Source organism: Tiliqua scincoides, chromosome 1 (genome assembly GCF_035046505.1).
Source record: "Tiliqua scincoides isolate rTilSci1 chromosome 1, rTilSci1.hap2, whole genome shotgun sequence".
NCBI lineage: Eukaryota > Metazoa > Chordata > Lepidosauria > Squamata > Scincidae > Tiliqua > Tiliqua scincoides.
Window position 1 is genome coordinate 134,922,412 of NC_089821.1, and position 24,228 is coordinate 134,946,639.

Below are 24,228 nucleotides of genomic sequence, written 5' to 3' on the forward strand. Positions count from 1 at the left end.
CAGGTTCTCCTGGAAGAGAAGGTGATGGCTTCACGATCTTGCTGCCATCCACCTCTTTTCTCCTTTGGAGGCGCTCATTGAGTCTCCAGAGGAGGAAAAAGGTGGCCAGAAGCAAGACTGTGAAGAAGCCACTGCCAAAACACAAGGAGGTGGTGGCAGCCAGGCTCAAAATAGCTAAAGGCTGGTGCTGCTGCTGCTTCTCCTGCCACCACCATCTTGGCTGGAACTCACTCAGTGCCTCCCCCGGCCTGGCACTGGAGGTGGACTGTGTGCCTCCGCCTACACTACTGGTTCTAATGGTTTGAAAAAATAACTCATGGTCGTAACATAATGCATACTCTGCAGTATATGACTCACCAGTGCATCTAGTTCAAGATTAAGGCTCTTCTTTTTAGAAGCTAGCTCAACAATTTCTTCTTGTTCTCTATTACGTTGATTAAGAAGATCTTGACGTCGAATTCTCTCCCATTCTAGACACCGTTGGCGCTCAAGTTCTTGCTTTGCTGCCTGTGGAGAAAAAAAAGAAAATAATTGATCTGCAAGTCCCTGTAAATTGTTGAAAGAAGGTATTTATAGGTACGCATCACATAACTACCTTTCGGTCAATGTGGGACTGCATTTATGGGGTTTTCAGAATGCAAAAAGCATTGTCAAATCTTTGTCAAATCATTTAAGCAATAAACAGTTCCCAAATTGTGGGTCAGGAAAATTGGTCACTGGTGTAAAGTACAGCTCTCATTTAAACACAGAGCATCCACGCTCTGCATGCATGGAAGAGATTTTTCCACCACAAAGCATTCTGGGTTCTACCTGGCTGCCATTCTACATTACTCGAACAACAAATGTGCCTAGTGATGGGTTTTGCAGAACATATCCCCATTGTTAAGCAACATGTTCCTGTATCTACTTGCACATAATAAATACACATGCTGTAGCATAACACTTTAAATTTTCCAGGAATGTGATTTTTCATTAGTCTTAATACAGGCTTCACAAAGAAATCTGGAAGAGTAGCAATTTGAACTGGTTGATCATTGCACCCCACCACCTTTGGCTGCTACCATTGTTGACTCAGCAGCTAAGGTTGCTCATTTTGGGAAGGGGGACTTGTCCCTGGTCTTGCCACTGGAAGCAACTGGCTACCTTTGGGCTCACTATTTTGAGGAACAGCAAGAACCTTTTGAGGGTTCTTTGATTCCCATAACTAAGTTGCATTTTGTTTAGTTGTTTTGGTGCCAGAAAATTTTTTCTAAGCAATCACCCCCTTAGAGCAGTGGTTCCCAAACACCTACAGGAGAGTTAGAAACCAGGTAAGCGTTTGTGTGGGCAGGGACGGGGCAGTGCCAGCGCTGGAGGGATTGTGGCGCTGCTGCTTCGAAGGGGATTTTTTACTTACCGGGGGGGGGGGCAGTACTGGCGTCTTGCAGAGTCCTGGAGGCTCACAAGCTGTGATTTCCTCTGTGGCTGCTGTAAATTGCCTTTATCTCTGATCTAAAGCAACTTCCAGTTTTTGTGAAAACAGGAAGTTGCTTTAGATCTGAGATAAGGGTTTTTTACTGCAGCTGCAGAGGAGTTCAGAGGCGGTTGTGAACCTCCAGGACCTTACAGGAGGCCAATGATGACCCCCAGGCAAGTAAAAAAGCCCCTTGGAGCAGCAGCACTTCGATTCCAGTGGCAGTATCACTGCCATCAGAACAGGGCCACTCAGCTTTAGAGGGAATGCCCTGCTTCCAATTCCCCTTGTAAGTTGTGACCCGCCAGTTTGGGAACCACTGCCCCAGAGTATGCTGGAAAAATCTACATGTTTTTCCCCCTGACAATTCTAAGTTAGCCCATAATTATTATGCATATACATTTTTCCAGAGCTACTTGAGCTATAATGCAAAGGCAGTACAGATTGAGTCTCATTATTCATGAGGGTTCCATTCCAAGAACTCATGTGAATGGTTAAAAATGCACTATAGCAAATCAATTTAAAAAACAAAGTCTCTTTGTTCTGGTGATTTAAAAACAGCCTTGCTGACCTTTGTAATGCACAAAGAGGCAATCAGGGCCTCTCCAGGCACTTAGGCTTCACTAGGAGGCAGATCTCTCCCTTCACCAGAAGCCCCAGCAAGGAGGAAAGAATGGAGAAGGTGATAATCACTGCCTTTTAGCCTTTGTTTGGGGAGCTGCAGGCAACTGTGGCAAGAAGAAGGGACTTTCATGGACCCTCAGCCAGCCCATTCTTAGGTTGGTGGCCTCAGCAGACTCGCTTCTCCCAAGGCTGCTGCCTGCTGCCTGCCTCCTCCGGTCCCATGGCACATCTGAGGCTGGCACAGCGGTTGAAAAACGCTGCCTTAATCTTTAACAAGAAAGAAGTGATTGAGGAAAGTTAAATTAGAAGGGATATTAGGCAAAAGCAACCATATATCTTGGAATTCTTGATTTCAAAAGAAAATAAATCTAAAGTAATCAAATGTGTGCCCCAGTGGTGCCCATAGTGGGGTGCGGGCCATACCAGGTGACGCACAAGGGGGGCTGACATGCACTGGGGGTGTGACATGCTAACATTGCTGTGGTTAGGAGTAACCCATCATGTTATATACTGTTGGATGCGGAATTTCGAGCAGAATACAATGCAACAAAACAGAGCGAAATATCTCCTTTCTACCAAATCTTATGGCCAAAAACCCGGAGAACAAAAAATGCATGGATTCCTATGGAAAGTGAGCCGTATTGCGCGTTTACTCATGAGTAGGTGAACTTGCCTTAGTCCGTGGGAAAGGGCAGGCTGAGAGGAATCCAACGACACCAGAGTGGTCCTGACCCAATGAATGCAGCCCCCAAAAACACTTGAGAAGGAAGTCCCTCCCTACAAGCAGACGAATGTATCGAGCCCTATGGAAAGCAAAACTAAGCCTCACGGTCGCGTTTACTCACTAGTAAGCAAACGTGCCTTGGCTGGTGGTCAGGCCAGGAAAGGGGAATTTGAGCCCACAAGAATGGTCCTGATCTGATGCTCAACAAATGCTCCAGAAGGCAGTCCCCCTCCCCCACTAAAAAGGATCAAAACAGAGGCTTCAGCTGATAAGGTGAACTTTTTGAGACTTGCAAAGCCAGGTGGATCCTGACAGTGATCTGGTTTAAACAGAAGTTCTTAAATTGAACTGGGCACTGGGTAGGGCTGAAAGCCCCAGTAAGGAGGAAAAAAAGGGGGAGGGTGATAATTGTTGTCATTTAGCCTTCTTTCGCATGCTTCAGGGGAAGGGAGGAGTGAAGCCTGCAGAGAGAATGATAGATGGATTGTCAGCTGGCTGCCCTCTCTGGCATTAAACAACTGTTTTCCTTTAATTTAAAGGGCCCTTCTCATCAGCTTCAAGATAGAAAAATCTGTGGATAATTAGGTTATACCTGTAATCACTTGTATGACTGTCTCTTTACAACAGTAAAAATCAGTTTTTAAAACTGATTTTAAAGGGGTGCATTTTTTCCCTTCTCCAGGGATCAACAAATTCCTTCTCATTTGCAGGGGCCATTCGCGTTGAGTCAAATCCATGTATAAAAAATCTGTGTATAACAAGACTGGACCTGTATGTTGCTTGGGCAAAAGTTGCAATGTTTGAATTCAAGAGGTTGCTATATACAGAATAATTCTTCATTCACCTGATTGTTGCAGGTTACCTATGCTGGCCATGCCTTACTTGGCATGTCTTTTTTTAATTTATTGGTTTGTTGGACAAGTTTTAAACTGTTGGTTCATATGGTGTTTATAAGTCAAATTTCCCCTCAACCCAAATGGTTGTTTGAAGGATTCTGCCCCCCCCACCCCTGCCACAACAGCTAGTCTCATGGTTTGATTTTTTTAACGGACCCATTTACAATATGCATGCTCTGACCTTGTGGCATAGAAAAACCACAGAAACATAGAATTCCCAACCAAACTGATTGTTAAGAGTCACAAAGTAAGCATTAAAGCTAAGGTAATTTAAAAAAAACAAAACCTCAGTTTCTTGGTTGCTTTGGTCTACTATGGTAACATCTTTTTTTTTGGGGGGGGGGGGGTAAGACCAGAGTGCATATAAAAGTCCCCAGACAGAAAAAAAAATGCAGGTGGTGCCTCCTTAACCATGGGGGTTCCATTCCTGGAACCATCAGATACTGAAAACTGTGGATAATGAAATTCACAGTTTTGGGGACCCATTGGAGCTCTGAATACAACTGGAACTTTGCTCTGGTTGCATGCAGAGCCACTCTGAACCTCTGAGAGGCCACGCACCACTGCGGCCTTTTTCTGAGGCTCAGAATGCTGCCCAGAGCCTTTTTTTGGGGGGGGGGTGACTTAATTAAACCGGAAGTCGCCGAAAAAAGGCTCTGGCTGGCACTCTGAGCCTCAGAGAGATTGCAGAACCTCTCCAAGGCTCAGAAAATCTCCCAGTCATGACCACAAGGTTCCGGTTGTGTCTGGAAGATCTTTAGAAGGGCAACCTGGGGGTTCGGCACCTGGGATTAGCCAAATCCACAGATGCCAAATTTGTGGATAAAGAAGCTCCACCACTGTTAAATTTTAACACTTTTTCCACAGATTTAATACAAACACATTTAGGACAATCACCTCCCGTCTTTCTATTTCTTTCCTCTTTTCTTCCTCCCTTTGTTTCTCTATCTGTCTTTGTTTTTCCAATTGCCTTTCTAGTTCAAGTTGTTTCTTCCGCTCCTGTTCCTGCTGCTCCCTCTCTCTTCGTTCCTTTTCTTCTCTTTCCCTCTGAGCCTTACGCTCCATCTCTCTCTGCTGCTGTTCCAAAAGCACTTGCCGTCGTTTCTCCAGTTCCGCATTGCCCCTCTCATAGTTGGCTTTCCTCTTGTCTTCAAATGTGACTAGAATAAAGTAGGTCAATAGCATCAGATCATAAAATTTTTCTTTCAAACACCATGAAGTCTGAACTGGTTTGCTGAAGTAGGTTTTTCTGCTTTCATTTTATTCCTCACTAGCATTGTCCATGTACCACTGCTGCTGTAAACAACAAATAGTTATGTGTTTACTTTAAATGCTTTATATCACATTTCTACCAACGGTACTCAAGGCCACCACCCTGTCACCATCCAGCCTGAGCCAGATGTGCAGGGGCAGGGGTTGCGGGCTGGGTGAGGAGGGGCTGGGATGGTGTGGTATTTGTAGAGATGGGGCAGAAGGTGGGCAGTTTGGGCCAGGAGTGGAGTGAAATTGGTGGCAGTGGCACGTATCGAATCCTATCCTGCTTCCCAGATCCTATCCACTGTATAGCTGGACTTGTGCCAGCTATACAGCTCTTTCAGGTCTGAGTAGATATGTTGGGCTGGCTGGGTCTTTCCCTGGGTCAAGGGGACAAATGTCCTCTTACCTGGAGGGGACTTCCATTCTGTAAAATTCCCACGCACGGTGCAGCACAGCCCGTGCTGGTTCCACTACGCAGGATTGAGCTGAAAGTGTTCAAATGATTTCTAATAAAACCAAATTGAACTTGAACATTTACATGTGATTCTAGTACCTTTTGAAAGACCAACAGAATAACTGAATCCCATTGTTACCTGGAAGTTTTTGTGGAGGTTCCTCTTCTTGCATTTTTTGGTATGTTGGCATGACACCATTAGAACTTTCAACACATTTTCCACTTCTAAAGGAAAGAAACAATTTGTGTTTTCTACATTTATGTCATTTGGCATTTATTATACAATTTCAGCAATATCACCTTGCATTATGCACCTCAAAGTAGGTGGAACTAATTCAGGAGGAAGTGCTAATGGAAGTGGTTGTCCTGCTTTGGCCATATCAGTTAAATGCATTGCTAATATGAACTCTTCTGCTTTCAGCTGTCCATTTCCATCAACATCAGCTAGTGACCTAGGAAAGACAGAAGAAGGGCATTAACAGATCAGAGGGAACAGCAACTGTTTCAGCACAGTACCTTCAAGGAGGCAGGGGCCTGATCTTATCAGGTGAACCAACCTTGAAATGTCAAAAAAGCAAAACATGTTTTAAACCAATATGCTTTTAATGTTTCAAAGATATTTTAACCTATATATAGGTTATATAACCTCTCTCGCTCTCTCATACACATACACACACACACACACACACACACACACACACACACACACACACAAATGGGACAGAGGGAAGGCAGGGCGGAGAGGGGGAGGAACCGGGGTGGGAAGGGGTGGGACCGGCTGCGCTCTGCTTTGCCAGATCCTAAACTCCATGTCGAGCCAGAAGGCCCAACACAGAATCCCAGCGCAGACTTGAAATAGCCAGTGCAGACTTGAGAAACCCCATTGGAAGGCTTGGGTCTTCCCCTGAGAAGACCTCTGGCAGCCTTGGTGGTGCCACTGGATGCAGCATTTGCTATTTTGGTGTTGCTGAACACGGCAGAGCTGCTGGTTTTAGAATCGGGCTGTTAGTCTCTTACAAAGCATACAGAACTATCAGGGTCATATCAATTCAGGAATAAAACTTACCAAATAGTAGCTAATTGGGTCTGAGAAAGGTTTGATTGGAGAAGGACATTTTTTGCCTGAAATCCTTAGTAAAACAAATATTAAAATTTACTAGGAATGTTAATGTGCAAATTCAGTTAGACTAAAGAACTAGTGAAGCAGGCTAATAAAAATTGTTTTACCTCTCATTCACAGAAACATAACCTTGCAAAAAGGCACTCATTTACATATTTGTGAAGGTGGTTCAAAAGTAAAAATGCATTTTAATAAGAAAGGAAACTGCATTACATTGAGTCAGACCACTGGTCCATTTAGTTCTTTCTAATCACTAGAAGCTCATCCAGGTTTTAGACAGGGTCTTTTCTCAGCTCCACCTGGAGATGGGATTTAACTTGGGATGCTCTCCATGCAAAGCATGTGCTCTACAAAGGAGATACTATCTGTCCCTGAAGATGGCTAACACTAATAAAATGGTTTTGCTGTCCAATTTAAGTCTGCTAATGGTTAGATTTGGAAATTTATTTATTACACAATAAATAATGGCTTTTGTCATTGAAATTCACTAACTGAAACTATCATTTCCTTTAAAATGACCTCCCTTTCAGAGCACAATACATAAATATACGAGAGCAACTGTCAATTAGCTCATGAACATATCCATAAACTCCAAATTTCACAATCCTGATCCTCAGTAAAACTGGGGAAGGACAAGGAAGATATGCATACTATATTCTCTGCAAGAAACTAACAAGTAGAGTTGAAGAGTATACACTCTGGGGAAAAAACTATTTTAGTTCTTCTAAAAAAAACCATACTTTATAAGCTTAAATGTAAGACTAACCTGATAGATATCCACTCATTCCTTTATCAAGGAGATTAAATTTCTGCCTGTATTTTAATCTGGAAGCCTGAGGAACCGCCCAATCTGCAGATCCAATTTTTGGTGAATTCCCAGTTAGTGAAGTGGTAGAAGAAGAATTTGAACTGCAATATAAAAACAAGGCCATGTTTTCAAGCAATCTGAGGTAATATAAAGCAACACTCAAACTGGACAGTCGTTCTACATTTGTTGTGCCAAGTCAGATTATGATTGCTACATGAATAAATGATTTCTGCTATTCCAAACAGTAATTAAACAAGTACACATTTTGTAGAAAATTAGATCACCAAAAAGAATTATAGGTATAAAGCTATAACTATGACCCAAGTGTTTGTACCTGAAGATCCATACCTACTAGATCCTAAATCTATCAAAGACTGAGTCTTCTGGATATTGGTGCCACCAAATCCTCCTGTCATGGGACTGTATAAATTAGAATGAGGCAAAGCTGAAAGAAAAGTAAATTCAAGTTAATATAATGAATTACTAGTTCAGCACTGGAAGGCAACACCATGTCTCTCAATTACTGTGTGGATAAAGACATCCTCGCTGTCAACCAAGTGTGCTACTGAGTTCCTCCCTTACTGAAACACATGTTTCTGGAACTCTCTCGCTTCCCCAATCAGTTTAGAGCAGTAGTTCCCAAAGTGTGGGTCTGTGGCCCCACAGTGGGTCCTGACCCAATTGAATGGGTCACAAAACTTACCATTAGACTAGACTATAAGTAGATCAGACAATTAGATTAGACTACGTGCATCAAGGTTAAAACACAATGGCCAAATAACCTCTATAGCCACTGAAGTCTGAGTAGTTGGTAAAGCTTTCTTTTTTTTAGGTGGGTCCCGATGATAAAAAATTTGGGAACAACTGGTTTAGAGAATTATTCCTATTATCCACTCATGAACTGATTATGTTCAGAAGTCTACAACAGAGGACACATATCAAACTATCTGCATGACACGTGTACTTGTATGAATGACATTTGACTTTGTCATATGGATCTGACTGAATGATAGAAGTCGGACAATTTTGAACTACAGTAATACTGTGACTTTCACCCACTTGACTTTCATTGCTTTGCTCTTTCAATCATTTTCAATTACAACCACACTTCAAATTTTGTCTACCTGCTTTCCTCTTTCGTCTAATTTCATCTAACCTTCCACAACATTTTCCGGTGCTCTTGTGTTTGTTTTTGTTTTATTTGTTTATTTAGGTTTTGCATGCATTTGCATGTTTTATATGGTTATTTATGTTTTTTTGCAGCCAAAATAAATTTGCAAGCTAAATAAGGCTATGTTTTGACATCCATCCATTTCTTTCATCCAGGCTCTGGTCCCTAACCAGACAAAAGTGTAACACTTCCCCCGTCCCTTTAAGAGGTGGGGGAAGGGGGGAGGCACCAACACTATCCCCAGGATCACTTTGCTAAGGGGGCGAGGGGGTGCTTTTACTTACAGTGTGTTATGGCAAGCAGCAGGCGGTGTGGGGAGCCCCATGCAGACCTCTGCAGGGCTCTCCGAGGCTTGGAATCTTCAGAAATAACAAGCGCAAACCACTTCTGGTTTGTGAGCGCAGTCAGGAAGTGGCTTGCTATTTCTGAAGATTCCAAGCATCAGGGAGCTCTGCAGAGGACTGCATGGGGCTCACTGCACCTCCTTCTGCCTGCCCTAACACACTGTAAATCAGAGCACCCCCCCCCGTCTCCCTTAGCAAGACAATCCTGGGGATCACCCCTCCCTTGCACCCCCTTGCCCCTCCCTCGCAAAGACTTACTTTGGGAGTAAAGCTCCCAAAACATTTGAGAACCATTGGTGTAAAGCAAGGGTGTCCAAAGTTTTTGGCAGGAGGGTCACATCATCTCTCTGACACTGCTTCGGGGGCCAGGGAAAGAAAGAATTTACATTTAAAATTTGAATAAATTTACATAAGTTTACATAAATGAATATATTAAAGATGAACTTATATGAATGAATGAAGGTCTTGCAATAGCTCAAGGCCTATAAAAGGCCTTGCACAAAGCAAGGCTGGCCTTTCCTTTGCTGCCACTACTGCATCACAGACATGAAACAGCAAGCAGTGGAGGAAGCCCTCATCCCACAGCTCAGGCAAAGAGGTCAAACAGTTGCCTTCACGCTGAGAGCAGTTGTGTTGGGCCAGTGTGGGCTGCAACAAATCTCCGGAGGGCAAGAGGCTCATTGGAGACTGGGGGCTCCCTGAGGGCCACACTGAGAGGCCTCGAGGGCTGCATGTGGCCCCAGGGCCGGGGTTTGGGCACCCCTGGTGTAAAGTATTCCTGTATTCTGATTTCAAGTTTCTAATGCACACACACCAACCACCCCCTTTCCTATTCTCACTCATTCTCTCTTTCTACAAATCATCATTCTTTTCCTTTATACCCTAACCAGCTGTACTTAAAGTACACCAAAGATGTGCACTTTCTACCTGTGAAAATCAACATTTTAAAAAAAAGTTAATAGTAGAACAATTAGTCTAATTAAGTAAACATCTTTCAATTAATAAATCAGTTATGCAATACTATTGCAATACCGTGGCGATATTATTCATAGCTAGTTAGCATAAAATAATGCTTGCTACCAGACCAGTCACAATTTGTAACTTCTAATGAGATGCTGAGTTGCTACATTTCCCTCCAAATTTGTGTGAACTAGCTTGCTTGCTTTCTGAAGAGCTTCAGAAGCTGTGACTGACAATGGAAGGAATGGTTAAGGAAGAGATTGGACAACCTTTCCCCTTCCTAACATCTGTCTGTTTGAAACAAACCCTTTTTAAGCCACTTTCGTACCTGCAGAGAAGAACATACGTGTTCCTATGACTTTTTCCTGTGGATGGGAAAGAAGCCTGCACATGTGTGATTTTGAGTGGGCAAACACTAGGAAGGGGAACAGACTAAACAGCCCTCTCTCTCTGTACCCTCCCCATTCCACATACAGGTTCAGCCTATTTATACATGGATTTTTTATACATGGATCTGACTCAACAGGAATGGCCCCTGCAAATGAGAAAGAATGCGCTGATCCCTGGAGAAGGGGAAAAATGCATACCTTTAAAATCAGTTTTAACAACTGAACAGTTCTTTAACAACAGCCTCCTTAATGAGAGAGAGAGAGAGGGCAGCAGGCTAACAATCTATCAATCCTTCTCTCTCCAGGCAATCCCTCCCTTCCCCCTGAGCAAGTGAAAGAAAGATACTTTGCATTGGTGAAGGGAGGGGCTGAGTGAAGTGCTGATGGACTGTCTTCTTAATGACTCTTCTCTTAGAGTCCAAAGGTCTGCAAGGCTGTTCTTCAATCACTGGAGCAAAGAAACTTTGTTTTTTAATTTATTTGCTATAGCGGGTATTTTTTTAATCCACGTGAGTGCTTGGAAAGGAACCCTGTACTTTTCCTGATCTCAACTGGAGTCTCCCAGGTTGCTTTTAACTAAACACACCAAACATTCAAGGGAGTGAATGACACAACTGAGTGTCATGTGTAACTTGGCTCACAGACAGAGGAGATGACAGCATCTCTGGCACACAATGTTTTGTGTAAAGGAGGGCAGGGATTTTAGGTGAAAAAACTGGCAATTGTATCTTTACTAGAAGAAGAAATAGGAGAAACACAGATTTTTTCAGTCTGGACTATTTTTGATTTTAAAACTAAGAAACTAACTTGCACATGACTCAGACTGTTAAGACTGAAAATACTTTGATTATACTCACTTGCAGTGTATGATACAGATAAAGGCTGAAGAAGACTGGATGTTCCATTTGGCAAAGATGATGTGCTGGCAGAAGGCAAAAGGGGAGCAGAAATAACCAGAGGGGGGATGGATGTAAAAGATGACATTGGAGCTAAAGGCGCAATTGTAGGAACAGGTGCTGGAACAGACAGATTGGGCATACTGCCCATGCCTAAAAGAAGAATTACATAGTTTAATCATAGTTCTGAAAACTCAAATCTCAACTTTTCTCAGTAGACACTATATAAACTATGCTACTTGCCTACAGGGCGAGAAATTTCTGCCAATAAATCAAGCTTAGATAATCACCTCGCCTTATCTCTGAAGTCACTCAGGGGGCAGAAGTTTTCAACTCCTGAGAAGTTGCTTTTCAAGCAGCACCAGCAATGCAGAGATAATTAGAGGGCCATTAATCTCCAAGGCAATCCCTGGAAAGCTCCAGCCAAAGTTAACCTTTTCACTGCTCCTGAAACTTCCACTGAATTGAAGCCAGCCTCCTTCTCTAAGTTTAGCAGAGCTGCTGCGGCCTCCTTCCATTTTGCAAATGCTTGCATTTAGAGCTGTTTTTTAAACACCAGGATGTAATCCTTGTTTCTATTTGAAACAAAGTCCCTGGCTACAATTCAGTGCACCATTACTTAACAATAACACCCATGGAAAGCAATGGATCTACTTCTGAGTAAACAGGGTTGCAACTATGTGCAGCTGCACTTACAGTAATTTCTTGTTGCTTGTCTCTCTGCTGTGAATTGAAATGCACACTCCCAGTTATGTGTTATAAGTTGAATGTTATATGTTGAACCTCTGGTTTAACACACCAGGTACCTTAAAGAAGGATTTGATTAATGGTTCTTCTGCAGTGGTTCCCAACCTTTTTCACTTGCATACCCCTTGGCAGCCCATTCCATAAATTGCACTCTCAAATTAGCTAAATGTTTGCAACTAATATTAATACAAGCCCTCATCTCTACATGAAAACACATACCATGTATTCATCACACTATTTTCTCCCTTTATCTGTTTGAAGAACTGAAGAATATGCCTTTACACTGTTTTGTACCAGACATGTCCTGAGAAATTCTTGATGATTGATCACTTTCCATATTATATTTCAGATTTTTTTACTGTGCTGGTTTTCAATCACTGATTCATACATGAATTGATCACCAAAAACTAGCCATTAGTGGTAGATTATTTTTAAGGATTTGGCCTCAGGTAAAATCAGACAAAACTATAGACAGATACCCCCCTAAGTTTAACCCCGATTTATCTGAGGGTCATAGAAAATTCCATTATTTTGACTCAAAAAACTGGCTTATCTGTGAAATCGACATAGGCGAGTATCTACAGTAATCTTAGATTACGACTCTACATCTAGGGCCAGCCCACCTTACATTGCCTCCATCTCTCTTCCTCTTTGCTCTGCCACTCTGTTTTGAGAGAGCTGTTTTAGAATAAGGATGCTGGAAGATGCACCATCTCTTCCTTAAAAGGGTGCCACCCTCTTTTTAAAGAAGTTGGGTAGTTCTTTCCTGGTTTACATAAGAACATAAGAACATCCCCACTGGATCAGGCCATAGGCCCATCTAGTCCAGCTTCCTGTATCTCACAGCGGCCCACCAAATGCCCCAGGGAGCACACCAGATAACAACAGACCTCATCCTGGTGCCCTCCCCTACATCTGGCATTCTGACTTAACCCATTTCTAAAATCAGGAGGTTGCGCATAAACATCATGGCTTGTACCCCATAATGGGTTTTTCCTCCAGAAACTCGTCCAATCCCCTTTTAAAGGTGTCTAGGCTAGACGCCAGCACCACATCCTGTGGCAAGGAGTTCCACAGACCGACCACACGCTGAGTAAAGAAATATTTTCTTTTGTCTGTCCTAACCTGCCCAACACTCAATTTTAGTGGATGTCCCCTGGTTCTGGTATTATGTGAGAGTGTAAAGAGCATCTCCCTATCCACTCTGTCCATTCCCTGCATAATTTTGTATGTCTCAATCATGTCCCCCCTCAAGCGTCTCTTTTCTAGGCTGAAGAGGCCCAAACGCTGTAGCCTTTCCTCATAAGGAAGGTGCCCCAGCCCCGTAATCATCTTAGTTGCTCTCTTTTGCACCTTCTCCATTTCCACTATGTCTTTTTTGAGATGCGGCGACCAGAACTGGACACAGTACTCCAGGTGTGGCCTTACCATAGATTTGTACAACGGCATTATAATACTAGCCGTTTTGTTCTCAATACCCTTCCTAATGATCCCAAGCATAGAATTGGCCTTCTTCACTGCCGCCGCACATTGGGTCGACACTTTCATCGACCTGTCCACCACCACCCCAAGATCTCTCTCCTGATCTGTCACAGACAGCTCAGAACCCATCAGCCTATATCTAAAGTTTTGATTTTTTGCCCCAATGTGCATGACTTTACACTTACTGACATTGAAGCGCATCTGCCATTTTGCTGCCCATTCTGCCAGTCTGGAGAGATCCTTCTGGAGCTCCTCACAATCACTTCTGGTCTTTACCACACGGAAAAGTTTGGTGTCGTCTGCAAACCTAGCCACTTCACTGCTCAACCCTGTCTCCAGGTGATTTATGAAGAGCTTGAAAAGCACCGGTCCCAGGACAGATCCTTGGGGCACACCGCTTTTCACCTCTCTCCATTGTGAAAATTGCCCATTGACACCCACTCTCTGCTTCCTGGCCTCCAACCAGTTCTCAATCCACGAGAGGACCTGTCCTCTAATTCCCTGACTGTGGAGTTTTTTCAGTAGCCTTTGGTGAGGGACCGTGTCAAACGCCTTCTGAAAGTCCAGATATATAATGTCCACGGGTTCTCCCGCATCCACATGCCTGTTGACCTTTTCAAAGAATTCTATAAGGTTCGTGAGGCAAGACTTACCCTTACAGAAGCCATGCTGACTCTCCCTCAGCAAGGCCTGTTCGTCTATGTGTTTTGAGATCCTATCTTTGATGAGGCATTCCACCATCTTACCCGGTATGGATGTTAGGCTGACCGGCCTATAGTTTCCCGGGTCCCCCCTCTTTCCCTTTTTAAAAATAGGCGTGACATTTGCTATCCTCCAATCTTCTGGCACCGTGGCCGTTTTGAGGGACAAGTTGCATACCTTAGTCAAGAGATCTGCAACTTCATTCTTCAATTCCTTAATAACCCTTGGGTGGATGCCATCAGGGCCCGGTGACTTATTGATCTTTAATTTATCAATGAGGTCTGAAACATCTTCTCTTTTAACCTCTATCTGACTTAACTCCTCGGTTAGGAGGGGTCAGGAGGAGGTTTTCATGTTCTGGCCCCACTTTGCTGCTCTATTTCAAAATACAGAGTGACAGAGCATGGACAAAGGAAGGGACAGCGACTAGGCAAGCTGGGGTGGGGGTGGTAGCCTCCCACACCTCTAGTAAAGGTTGTAGCAGCAGAGATGAAGGACGTAGCTGCCATGCTGAACCTGTCCCCTTTTGTGGGAGAGTGCATGTCAGTGTGCACACCCTGTCCCTCTATTACCACCTCTTCTGCAACTGCTTCCTCTAAACAAGCCAGGCAGGAAGTTTCCCAGGATACTTCCCACCTGATCACTTCAGGAGAAGTTGTGGAGATTGCGAGGGCGTGCACACAAAACAAATAGTGCACACCACTTCAGGTGCTGGTTCAATTTGGGCCAGGCCCGTTTACATCCACATAAGACTTCATTTTTGGGATCTTCTCAGTCTTAGCACCACCTTTTCAGGGGCTCTCTGGAAAAGCACAATAGCCAAATGAAGGACCACTGTAGCTGCCATTTTCCTCTTCCATCATCAAGCAAGCCACAGGGAAACTTATTAGGCAACGAGAGGGGGAAGCAGCAACTGCTGTAATGGCACAAAGAAGAACTGTCCTTTATTTGCTGCCCAGAAACTGGGCAGGAGACCAAGGAGAGCTCTCTTCCATGCTTCCTGTGCCCTACCTAGGTACTAAGAGTTTTCAGGGGTCAGCCAGATGAACTGTCAAGGGAGGTCTAGGCCCTCAGCCATTGTTCAACCTGACCAACCTCTGACACCAGCCTTGGTCCTTCTACGATAAATAGTTTTTCACCTAATATTTTAGAACGTCATAATACATGCCAGACATGGTATGCAACAAGCCAGAGACAGTACATCGAAATAAATAAATAAATAAATAAATAAATAAATAAATAAATATTTAAGCAATAAGAATAGTTTTAAGCTTAAGATCATTCTTTACAAGATCACTGTAGAAAAAGAAAACAAGTTTTAGCCCGGATCCAAAGGGCTATTCTAGGCATGCAGAAAGGTTTGGGCATGCCCAACACAATGTTTCCACTTTTCCTCTGAACAGTAGGCCCTCCTGTCACATCAGAAAATGCTTTTGAAACTCCCTTTACTTTCAAAAGCAGTGTGTCATGAAGCATGGAAGGTGGTCTGACACACATGGTGTGGTGACTGTTATTATTATGCCATTAAAAACAAGATCATCTCAACAACATTCCTTACTGTATTCAAGGGCTTTATATAAGAAAGCTAAAATGATAGCTTTTCAACTCTATGATAGCAATATATTGGTTCCCAAGTCATGGACATCTAAGGCCCAAATCCTAACCAACTTTCCAGCGCTGACATAGCTGTGCCAATGGGATATGTGCTGCATCATGCAGTTGGGTGGAAGTCATAGAGGTCTCCTCAAGGTAAGGGAATGTTTGTTCCCTTACCTCGGAGGTGCATCACCCTTACCTTGGTGCTAGAAAGCTGGTTAGGATTGAGCCCTAAGTCTACATAGTACATCCTTTGGTGCTGCTTTTGTGCATATAGGGGACCTACTGTATGGACAGTACGTAATTTTTTTTTAATGACCTAAAACTAACATACATTTGCATAGTTATTTATAGTTATTCATCAATAAATGTCTGAGGGAAGTCTCTAACCACATTTACATTTATTAAATAATTGTGATTACCAAATCTAGCCGAAATTAAGGGAGAAAACACTGGAGGTTGCTTCATAATTGGAGGAAGAACTACAGGCAAGGATTGGCCTTGTAGTTTTAGCTTGATGAGTTTCATAGCAATAGAAAACTCCTGTTGATCCATTTTCCCATCCTTGTTAAGGTCTGAAAGAGCCCTTTAAAGAAAAGAGACAAATCCATGATTTATATTTGTATATATTCTATAGCTGAACAGTAGTCAAGGTTCACTCTGGCTAATGACTCATATTTACTTTTTTCTATATATGTCTGTTGCTTATTACTTCTGTAATTGTTCTCTTCTCCTGGAAGATACAACAGATCTCAGCCCAGCATGAGTTTTTAGCCACAGTTGTTTATCAAGCAGCAGTGGGAGGATAAAGTGTATTGAAAGCTCAAGTCACCAGTCACACACAAATACAACAGTGTTCAGGAATTTTCATAATTTCAAACTCTTCACTAGAGGAAGACATGAGTTTTGTACACAACGCAGAAGGAAGACGTTCACTTTTTCATGACTGCCTATGGATCTGCCAAGGGAGTTCACATGTGGATTTATTCACAAAGCACTTTGGGTTTCTCTAGCAACAGGAAAATGGCTTCCAAGAATAGCATCCTGAGGTAATTCAAGGTTGCTGTGGATCAGCCTCTCTTTCCCTCCACCAATTCAGAAATAGCATGCAAGTTTCCTTTCTTTTAATGTAGTACCACTGTCAGACCTCAACCAAGTGCTCTTCATGACCTGAGCAGGGTTCAGCCTAGAGATTGCATGAAGTGCATAAGACTGATCCAAAATCACTACGATTCCCTTTCAAAATATACCATTATTCAAGTGATTCAGATGTGCTTATGATGAACAGACAATGTTAATATACACCAGGGCTCAACAAATTCCAAGCAACTGGTTGCCATGGTGATTCAAAATTGCCTTGCACTGGAAATGGCTGCAAGGTAACTGTCACTGTAAAGTACGATAGCTGTGAGAATGGTTGGGTCTTTTTGTCTTTGGTGTCAGGGTGACCTGGGGGAGGAGGGAAAAACATCAGTGGCAGGAGCCACCGGATTGGGCAAGGGGCAGGTGGATACATAAGAAGAGCCCTGCTGGATCAGGTCAAGGGCCCATCCAGTCCAACTTCCTATAAATCACAGTGGCCCACTAGAGGCCTCAGGGAGCAATCAGGACAATATGATACACGTACCTTATTGCCACACCCTTGCATCTGGCATTCAGAGACTGGTTACCTCTAAAACTTGGAGGGTGCATATAGTCATCATGGTTTTGTAATCTGTGATGGACTTTTCCTTCATAAATCTGTCCAATTCCCTTTTAAAGACATCTAGTCCAGGTGTTACCAGAACATTCTAGGGCAAGGAGTTCCACAGATTAATTACTCGCTGTGTAAAGAAATATTTCCTTTTGTCTGTTCCAACTATCCTGCAGGTCAATTTTAGTGGATGTCCCCTGGGTTCTGGGGTTGTGCGAGAGGGAAAAATCTTTCCACCCAATGCATAATTTTATGACTCAGTTATGCCCCCAGCACCCACAAACCCACACTGGGCAGCCGCTTCTACTGCCTGTCGCCCCAGCGGGCTCTGTACCCCAATTTCTGGGGAGACGCAGCTGCTGGGCACAAGTTTGTGAGAAGATTGCAGGGAAAGATAAGAGGCAGCAGCATGGAATAGTAAGTACTGTGCCAGGAAGGTTTTTTTCAAATGCTGGATATGGTCCATAAGCCGTAGTTTGGAGCCTGCTGCCTTAGAGAACAAGTATATGTATGTATACTCAGAAGTACCATTGAGTTCAAATGCGCACAAGATTGCAGTCTTACAGCCTGATCAGGGCTGGGCTGGGCTGGCGGCCAGTGTGCTACCCCAACAACAGCTGTCGGAAAAGTAAGGCACTTGGCTGCTGGCAGAGAGGCCAGCACCCGTTGGCATTTGGCATCAGTGCCAGAAGTTTGCGGACAATGAGCACCTGGTGGTGAGTATCCACATTGAGTGGTGGGGATGCTTTGGGGGCAGGGGGAAGGCAGGGAGGTGTGGAACTGGGTGGAGGGAAGGGAGGGTGGATCGGGCTAGGGATGGCTGCCATCAGATCCTATCCCCTCTCAGGAACCGAGCCACCCAACACAGGTCTCCTTGGTTCTGCGCCAGCTCATGGGCTGACACAGACCTGAACAGACTCATAGGTCTGACCCATAGGCCAGCCGCACTCAACATAGGGACCGAGGTTCCCTTATTGTGAGGAGACCAGCAGCACCTTCCCTGGCTCCACAGGATACGGCAATGGCCATTTCAGCACCACTGTAGCACTGAGTGCCAGGGAGGGATAGGACTGGGTGCCATGAATGTTAACTTTTTTGTTTGTTTCAGTTTGTTCTTAGAAACAGTAGCTAGTTCTCAGTTCTTCAGAATCGTTTATATATCAGTTACACTTATCAACCTGTCGAACTCCTTGCCACAATATGTTGTGTTGGCACCAAATTACTTTAAAGGGGGAGTAGACAGAGTTATGGAGGAAAAGTCCACCAGAGGTATACAGTAATGCTTGTACGCAAACCTCCAGAGGTAGCCTATCTCTGAATACTAGATGCAAGGGAGTGGCAACAAGATACAGGTCTGTTGTCTTGAGTGCTACCTGAGGCATTTGGTGACCAGTGTGAAATATGAAGCTGGACTAAAGCTGTAATCCTATGCACACTTTCCTGGGAGTAAGACCTATTAAATACAATATGATTTACAGCCTGAAACAGCAAGGCTCTTCTTCTGTTCTTATGGCAAAGTGGTGTTTGCCTGTATTTAGCCCTCTTCACCTTAGCATAACATCTCTTCCAGTGGCTGTTGCTGATATCTCTTCTGTATTTTTTAGATTATGATCCCTCGGGGGACAGGAAACCATTTATTGATTTGATTTTACTAAGCAAACCACTTTGTGAACTACTCTTGTTGAAAAGCGGTATATAAATATTTTTTAACAACAACAACCTATATTCAGAATCCAATCCAAGTCTTTCGTTTCTTCTGCTGAAATTTAAAATTTAGATAAAAAAAAATAAAACAATGCAAAAGTATTTATAACAATTATGCAGGATAAAGACAAGACGAATAAACGACTGTGAAGAACAGTACTATTTAGGTAAACCAGGGGTGTCAAACATAAGACCTACAGGCTGGCTCTGGTCTGCAGAAGCTATTCATCTGGACTGCATGGTGCTTGCCTTGCCTCGTAGCCAGCAGCGGCAAACTCCAATTTTGCACAATGATAACAATTGACCATGCAGCTGACAGGGAGAGCCAAAGAGGAGGCAAAGGGAGAAGAGGAGGAAATGAAGCTCCCAGCAGCAGCCAAGGTACAAAGGAAGGCGAGAGCACAGGCATGCAAAGCAAGCAAAGCCAATGCTGCTTTAGTAAGAAATGGCCTACACATGTGTATTCACTTCAGATGTGCCTGGCTGCTGGGCACAGCTCCACCTCCTCCCACCCCCCTGGTTCTCCCTGCCAGCCATACAAACAATGGGAAGCAACCGGCTTCAGCTCAGCCCTTCCCTGGGCCAGGCAATGGCCATCCCCATCCCATTCTACCTGCCTCATTTCTTAGCAAATGTTTACAAAAAAGCTTTGCGTGGTGGAGGGCAGGTCAGAGCTCCCATCCATATGTTCAAAAAAAATGTCAGGCTGCATAATGGCGATTACAAAGGTTGCTAAGTACACAGTAAAAGCAAGTAGTGTTGGGTCATTTAAAGAGCTGGCAAGGAATTGGATAGGAAGCTGGATAGGTCACTGACAGCACTATGCATATCTACTTAGAAGTAAGCCCACTATTTCCGTAGGACTTGCTTTCAGGTGAGTATAGGACTGCAACCTGAGCAAACTTGTTTTGTGCCCATGCATCAAAGCCTCCAGCCTGAGTAAAAAATAGCAAAAGGGGGAGAGGTGGATCAAAGACACTGGATGCTGGACAGTCTCTCGAGAGCTTCAAATTGATTGAGCATTCTTGATTTTAATTAAACAATTTTCTGGGAATTGAGCTTCTGTGGAAGGGTGAAGAAAATGTTATTTGTATGACTTTGTGCTTTGGAAATTATATGGAACATATGGATTGCAGTGTCCTCCAGCTGACTGAAATTCTGGAAAGAGGATACTGTATTAATTCACATATATAGTTATTTAGTTAGTTATTTGATTTTTCTCTGTAAACCGCTTTGTGAACTTTTAGTTGAAAAGCGGTATATAAATACTGTTAACAACAACAACAACAACAACAACAACAACAAAAAATCACTTTTTGTTCTGCTTCCTGCTGTTCAGTAACTAACTTTTCTATGTTGTGTCTTACAAAGAAGAAGCCAAACAATCTGTATGAAACCATCACTATGTACTGTACGGTTAACTCACTGGGAAGTAAAGTTCCCCTGAGTTCAGTGGGATTAGCTCACAAGTGAGAGTGGCTAAGACTAGAGGTGCATGGCAATTTGTGAGCTTGTGCCTGTGCATTCAGGATCAGGTTAACTAGGTCAGACCTATGAATGATGTCCAATTTACCAGCTTAGTGATACATCTTGAATGAATGCACATGAATTATTTGAAATCTCTCCTATTAAAGAATGGCACCTTTACACAGAATGTTCAGTTTGAGGAGACTGAAATGCTCTCTGCTTTCAGTGGGAGACCAAAATGTGTTACTTTCAGTGGGATATAACTCTCAACTAAATACGTATAGGACTGCAGCACTGAAGTATTCTGAGATGGTGGTTCACCCATACATTCATTCACCTGTTCAGAGTAACCGCTGATACATCTTCTAGCATGCAGAGAAATGAGGGATAATGGAATCACTGTAGTGACAGTATGAACATCCTACATTCTAGACATGCTTTTTTTTTTTTAAAGAATAAAAAGACCACTTTTAAAACAAAAATAAGAACATATATTGTGACCACACCATTATTTAATAGTTCAGATTAAGGAGCTGAATTTACAAAACTTCAAGGACCATCTTCAGACATAAGCACTAGTAAGTGAACACTACCCACTTCTAATATATTTCCCGTTCGAACTAGGCTCTGGGAAGCAGAGTTTGCCTCCCTTTCCGCTGATATGAATCCAGTATGTTCTCCCCTTTTTTTTTTGGTTACTGTCCCTTACCAGGTCAGCCTCCCAAATATTTTGTTACCCTAATAAACCCCTCCCTTCGAAGGACTTTTATGCTTGCGCGTTTCAATATTTTCCCTTCTTCGTATCACCTTGGCAGATTTCCCCATATTTCTCAGAACCTCAGATTATGTGCCTTTTGTCATCTTGAACCGGATACGCTAGAGCATATTTTGCTCTATTGCCCAGCGCACTGTACACTTCGAAAGCTGTACGTGGAGCCTTTTTTATGCCATCCTGTCGGTCCATTTATTGATCCCCTTTTTGTACTGCTTAGCGATAATCAAGTAAATATTACTAAGGCAGTTGCCAGTTTTTTGTCTCATATTATTAAAATATCCCCCCCTTCCTAAAAATCCCTTTTTTTCTCATTCCCTTATCTATTCTTGGACCACTTCCCTCTTCCCTGCCTCACTATGTTTTTCTCTAGTGATTGTTATAATTTTGTTTGTTTATCCTGTTTATTTGTTATATGCCAATAAAGGTTGTGAAGTGTGTGTATATATTTCCCTAACTATACGGGGAGTTGTTACATCATACAATGCAGAGCAGAATTTGCCTTCTTTGAGGCATCATCAAGTTGCTGATTTGCAGTTACTTTATGATGGATTAAGATTTGCATATTATCTGTCAATTGCAACTAATGGGTTTCTAGGAGAGATTAAAGTGCTTATTTCTGGCCATCACTTGCTTAATGATGTCACATCACATCACTTTCGGCCCTCAGCAGGTATTCGGCCTGCAGCATGAGTTTGACACCCCTGGAGTAAGCCACCTCCAAATCAATACATAAGATATTCATTCTAAGAATATACATGTTTAAAAATATGTTTACCATATTTCAGCCAAGACTGGAGATGGCAGACCTGACTGTAAAAAAAATGTCCGAGCTTGATTACCTATAAGAAAAAAAAAGGAAGGTAACAAGTAGAGAGAATATAATGCAATTCTATACAATCAATTGGTTTTCAAGTCTGCTTTCTTTCTTTCTAAGAATCAATGTACCATAGCTATTTGCCACACACACATTTATTATATAGTTGGACCTTGGTATCCATGGGGGATCCACTTACAGGCCTCCCACTGGCCGCCGCCGCCGCCGCCGCCGCCACACGCCACACGCCCCCCCCCCCCCGTGTGGATAAACAAATCTGTAGAACTGGTCCATAGGACAGTCAAACACAACCAGAGATATTCTCTGGTCACTGTCCGGAAGTGTTCGGAAGCCCGCAGAGGCCTCTATGGTTTTCAGAAAGGCTCCTGAATGCAACTGGAGAACACCACCAATTGCATCTGGAACCTCAGGTCTGGGAGCTCCACTGTTGGTTCAGAATCCAGGGTGAGTTGAATCCATGGGTTCTGAATCAGTGGATATAAAGGCTGGACCTGTATAGACTGTTTCAGACATTTTAACAGATGTTTGACAATTTGAAAATTAATGAGCGAGAACTTTGAAAGGACAATGTACATATTAGTTAGCTGAATGTACATATTAGTGAACAACTGCTGTAGTGTGCAAATAAGTCACGAATGCTTTTGCATGATTATCCTGGCAATTCAAAGAGGAAAAAATGGGGATATAATGCAGGTAGGTTAGGAGAGCTCCATGGTCCCTCTAGCCATCTCTTTCCCCCAGAGGGAATGAAAAAGTTGATACTGTTGCCATCAGGCCTCATGAAGCTCTTTAATTGCTCCCTCCATCGCCATCCAAACTTCCTAAAACACTGTTTCTCAAACTGTAGGTCGGGATCCACTACGTGGGTCACATGACAATTTCAGGTGGGTCCCCATTCACTTCAATTTTTTTTTAATATATTAGACTTGATGCTACCCTGGTAAGTGACTACATTCGGGAAAATGTTACTGTACTTTTAACAAGCTACTATGTATATTCTTTTAACAATGATAGTAAATGGGACTTGCTCCTGGGCAAGTGTGTGTAGGATTGCAGCCTAGGATTGTTAATTTTTCTTGCTTGATGATGTCACTTCCAATCATGACATCACTTCTGGTGGGTCCTGACAGATTCTCATTCTATAAAGTGGGTCCTGGTACTAAATGTGTGAGAACCACTGTCCTAAAACATAGGGGAAAGCATGTACAAATCTGTACTCTTCCACGTACAAATTATACAAGCACAGCAGTGCCTGTATTATTGAAGTGATGTGGAAAAACAGGGTTCCACCACTATAAACCCCAAACATTCTATTGGTCATATAATCTAAGCCCAGAATCCATTCTACCCCAAATCTGGGTAAGAGTATCTCAATCACAGCCTCCACCAAGCCAACAAATTTGGGGCAAATTTGTTTAAGAAATAAACAAATGGTGGGGTTGGTGGGGTTGACAATGTTTATATCTTTAAACAATCTTTAATCAATATACAGAGCTGACGCCTGCTGAAAAGAGAACAGCCTGAGTTTAAAATCACCATTATACAATATGTGAAAGCTCATCCTTTTAAGAAGGTAAAAACGTACTTTTTAGAGGGTGGAAATTACTCTGGTGGCCATCCTGCTAGACCATACCACATTTGGTCCAAGGAAGAGAGGAGGTGAAGGCAATGTGCTTGAGATAGCCACAGCTGCCTAGCAAATGTTGCCCAGCTCTTTCCCTGCTCAGCTGAAGCAACACAGTTCCCTGTAGATGTTTGGCAGTAATCAGACATGCTGCAAAGGCATCAGGTTTATAGAAAAATATTAAGCTTCAGGCACCCACTCTTTGCCTTGGTCTTACAGCTAGACACTGGACTGGGAGGGATTCATCAGGGAGAAAATTCAACTGATGAAGCTTCCCTAATCACTTCATAGAGATACACCTGATGAATGACTGCCTTTTGCATGTTTACAAGGCTCACTGCTTCCTCAAAGTGCCACCTACTACTACAGGTTGAGTCTCATTATATGCAAGGGTTCCATTCCCAGAACTCAGTGTGATGGCAAAAATCACATTAAAGCAAATCCATTTAAAAAAGCAATGTCCCTTTGCTAGGTGATTTAAGCCTTGCTGACCTTTATGATGTAAGA

General features: G+C 43.0%; 1 protein-coding gene across 2 annotated transcripts in view; it reads right to left on the bottom strand.

The window, feature by feature from the left end:
• The window catches only part of ITSN2 (intersectin 2), a 130,706-nt gene that overhangs the window by 89,749 nt on the left and 16,729 nt on the right, over window positions 1-24,228 (bottom strand). For both annotated transcript variants that reach the window (XM_066634544.1, XM_066634470.1), the window contains exons 3-12: window positions 22,038-22,101; window positions 16,046-16,209; window positions 11,058-11,249; window positions 7,685-7,781; window positions 7,295-7,437; window positions 6,475-6,538; window positions 5,723-5,860; window positions 5,548-5,633; window positions 4,595-4,857; window positions 358-507 (exon numbers count right to left, since the gene is read on the bottom strand). In XM_066634544.1, the coding sequence (XP_066490641.1) occupies window positions 358-507; window positions 4,595-4,857; window positions 5,548-5,633; window positions 5,723-5,860; window positions 6,475-6,538; window positions 7,295-7,437; window positions 7,685-7,781; window positions 11,058-11,249; window positions 16,046-16,209; window positions 22,038-22,101 (1,361 nt within the window). The remainder of the gene's footprint in view (window positions 1-357; window positions 508-4,594; window positions 4,858-5,547; window positions 5,634-5,722; window positions 5,861-6,474; window positions 6,539-7,294; window positions 7,438-7,684; window positions 7,782-11,057; window positions 11,250-16,045; window positions 16,210-22,037; window positions 22,102-24,228) is intronic.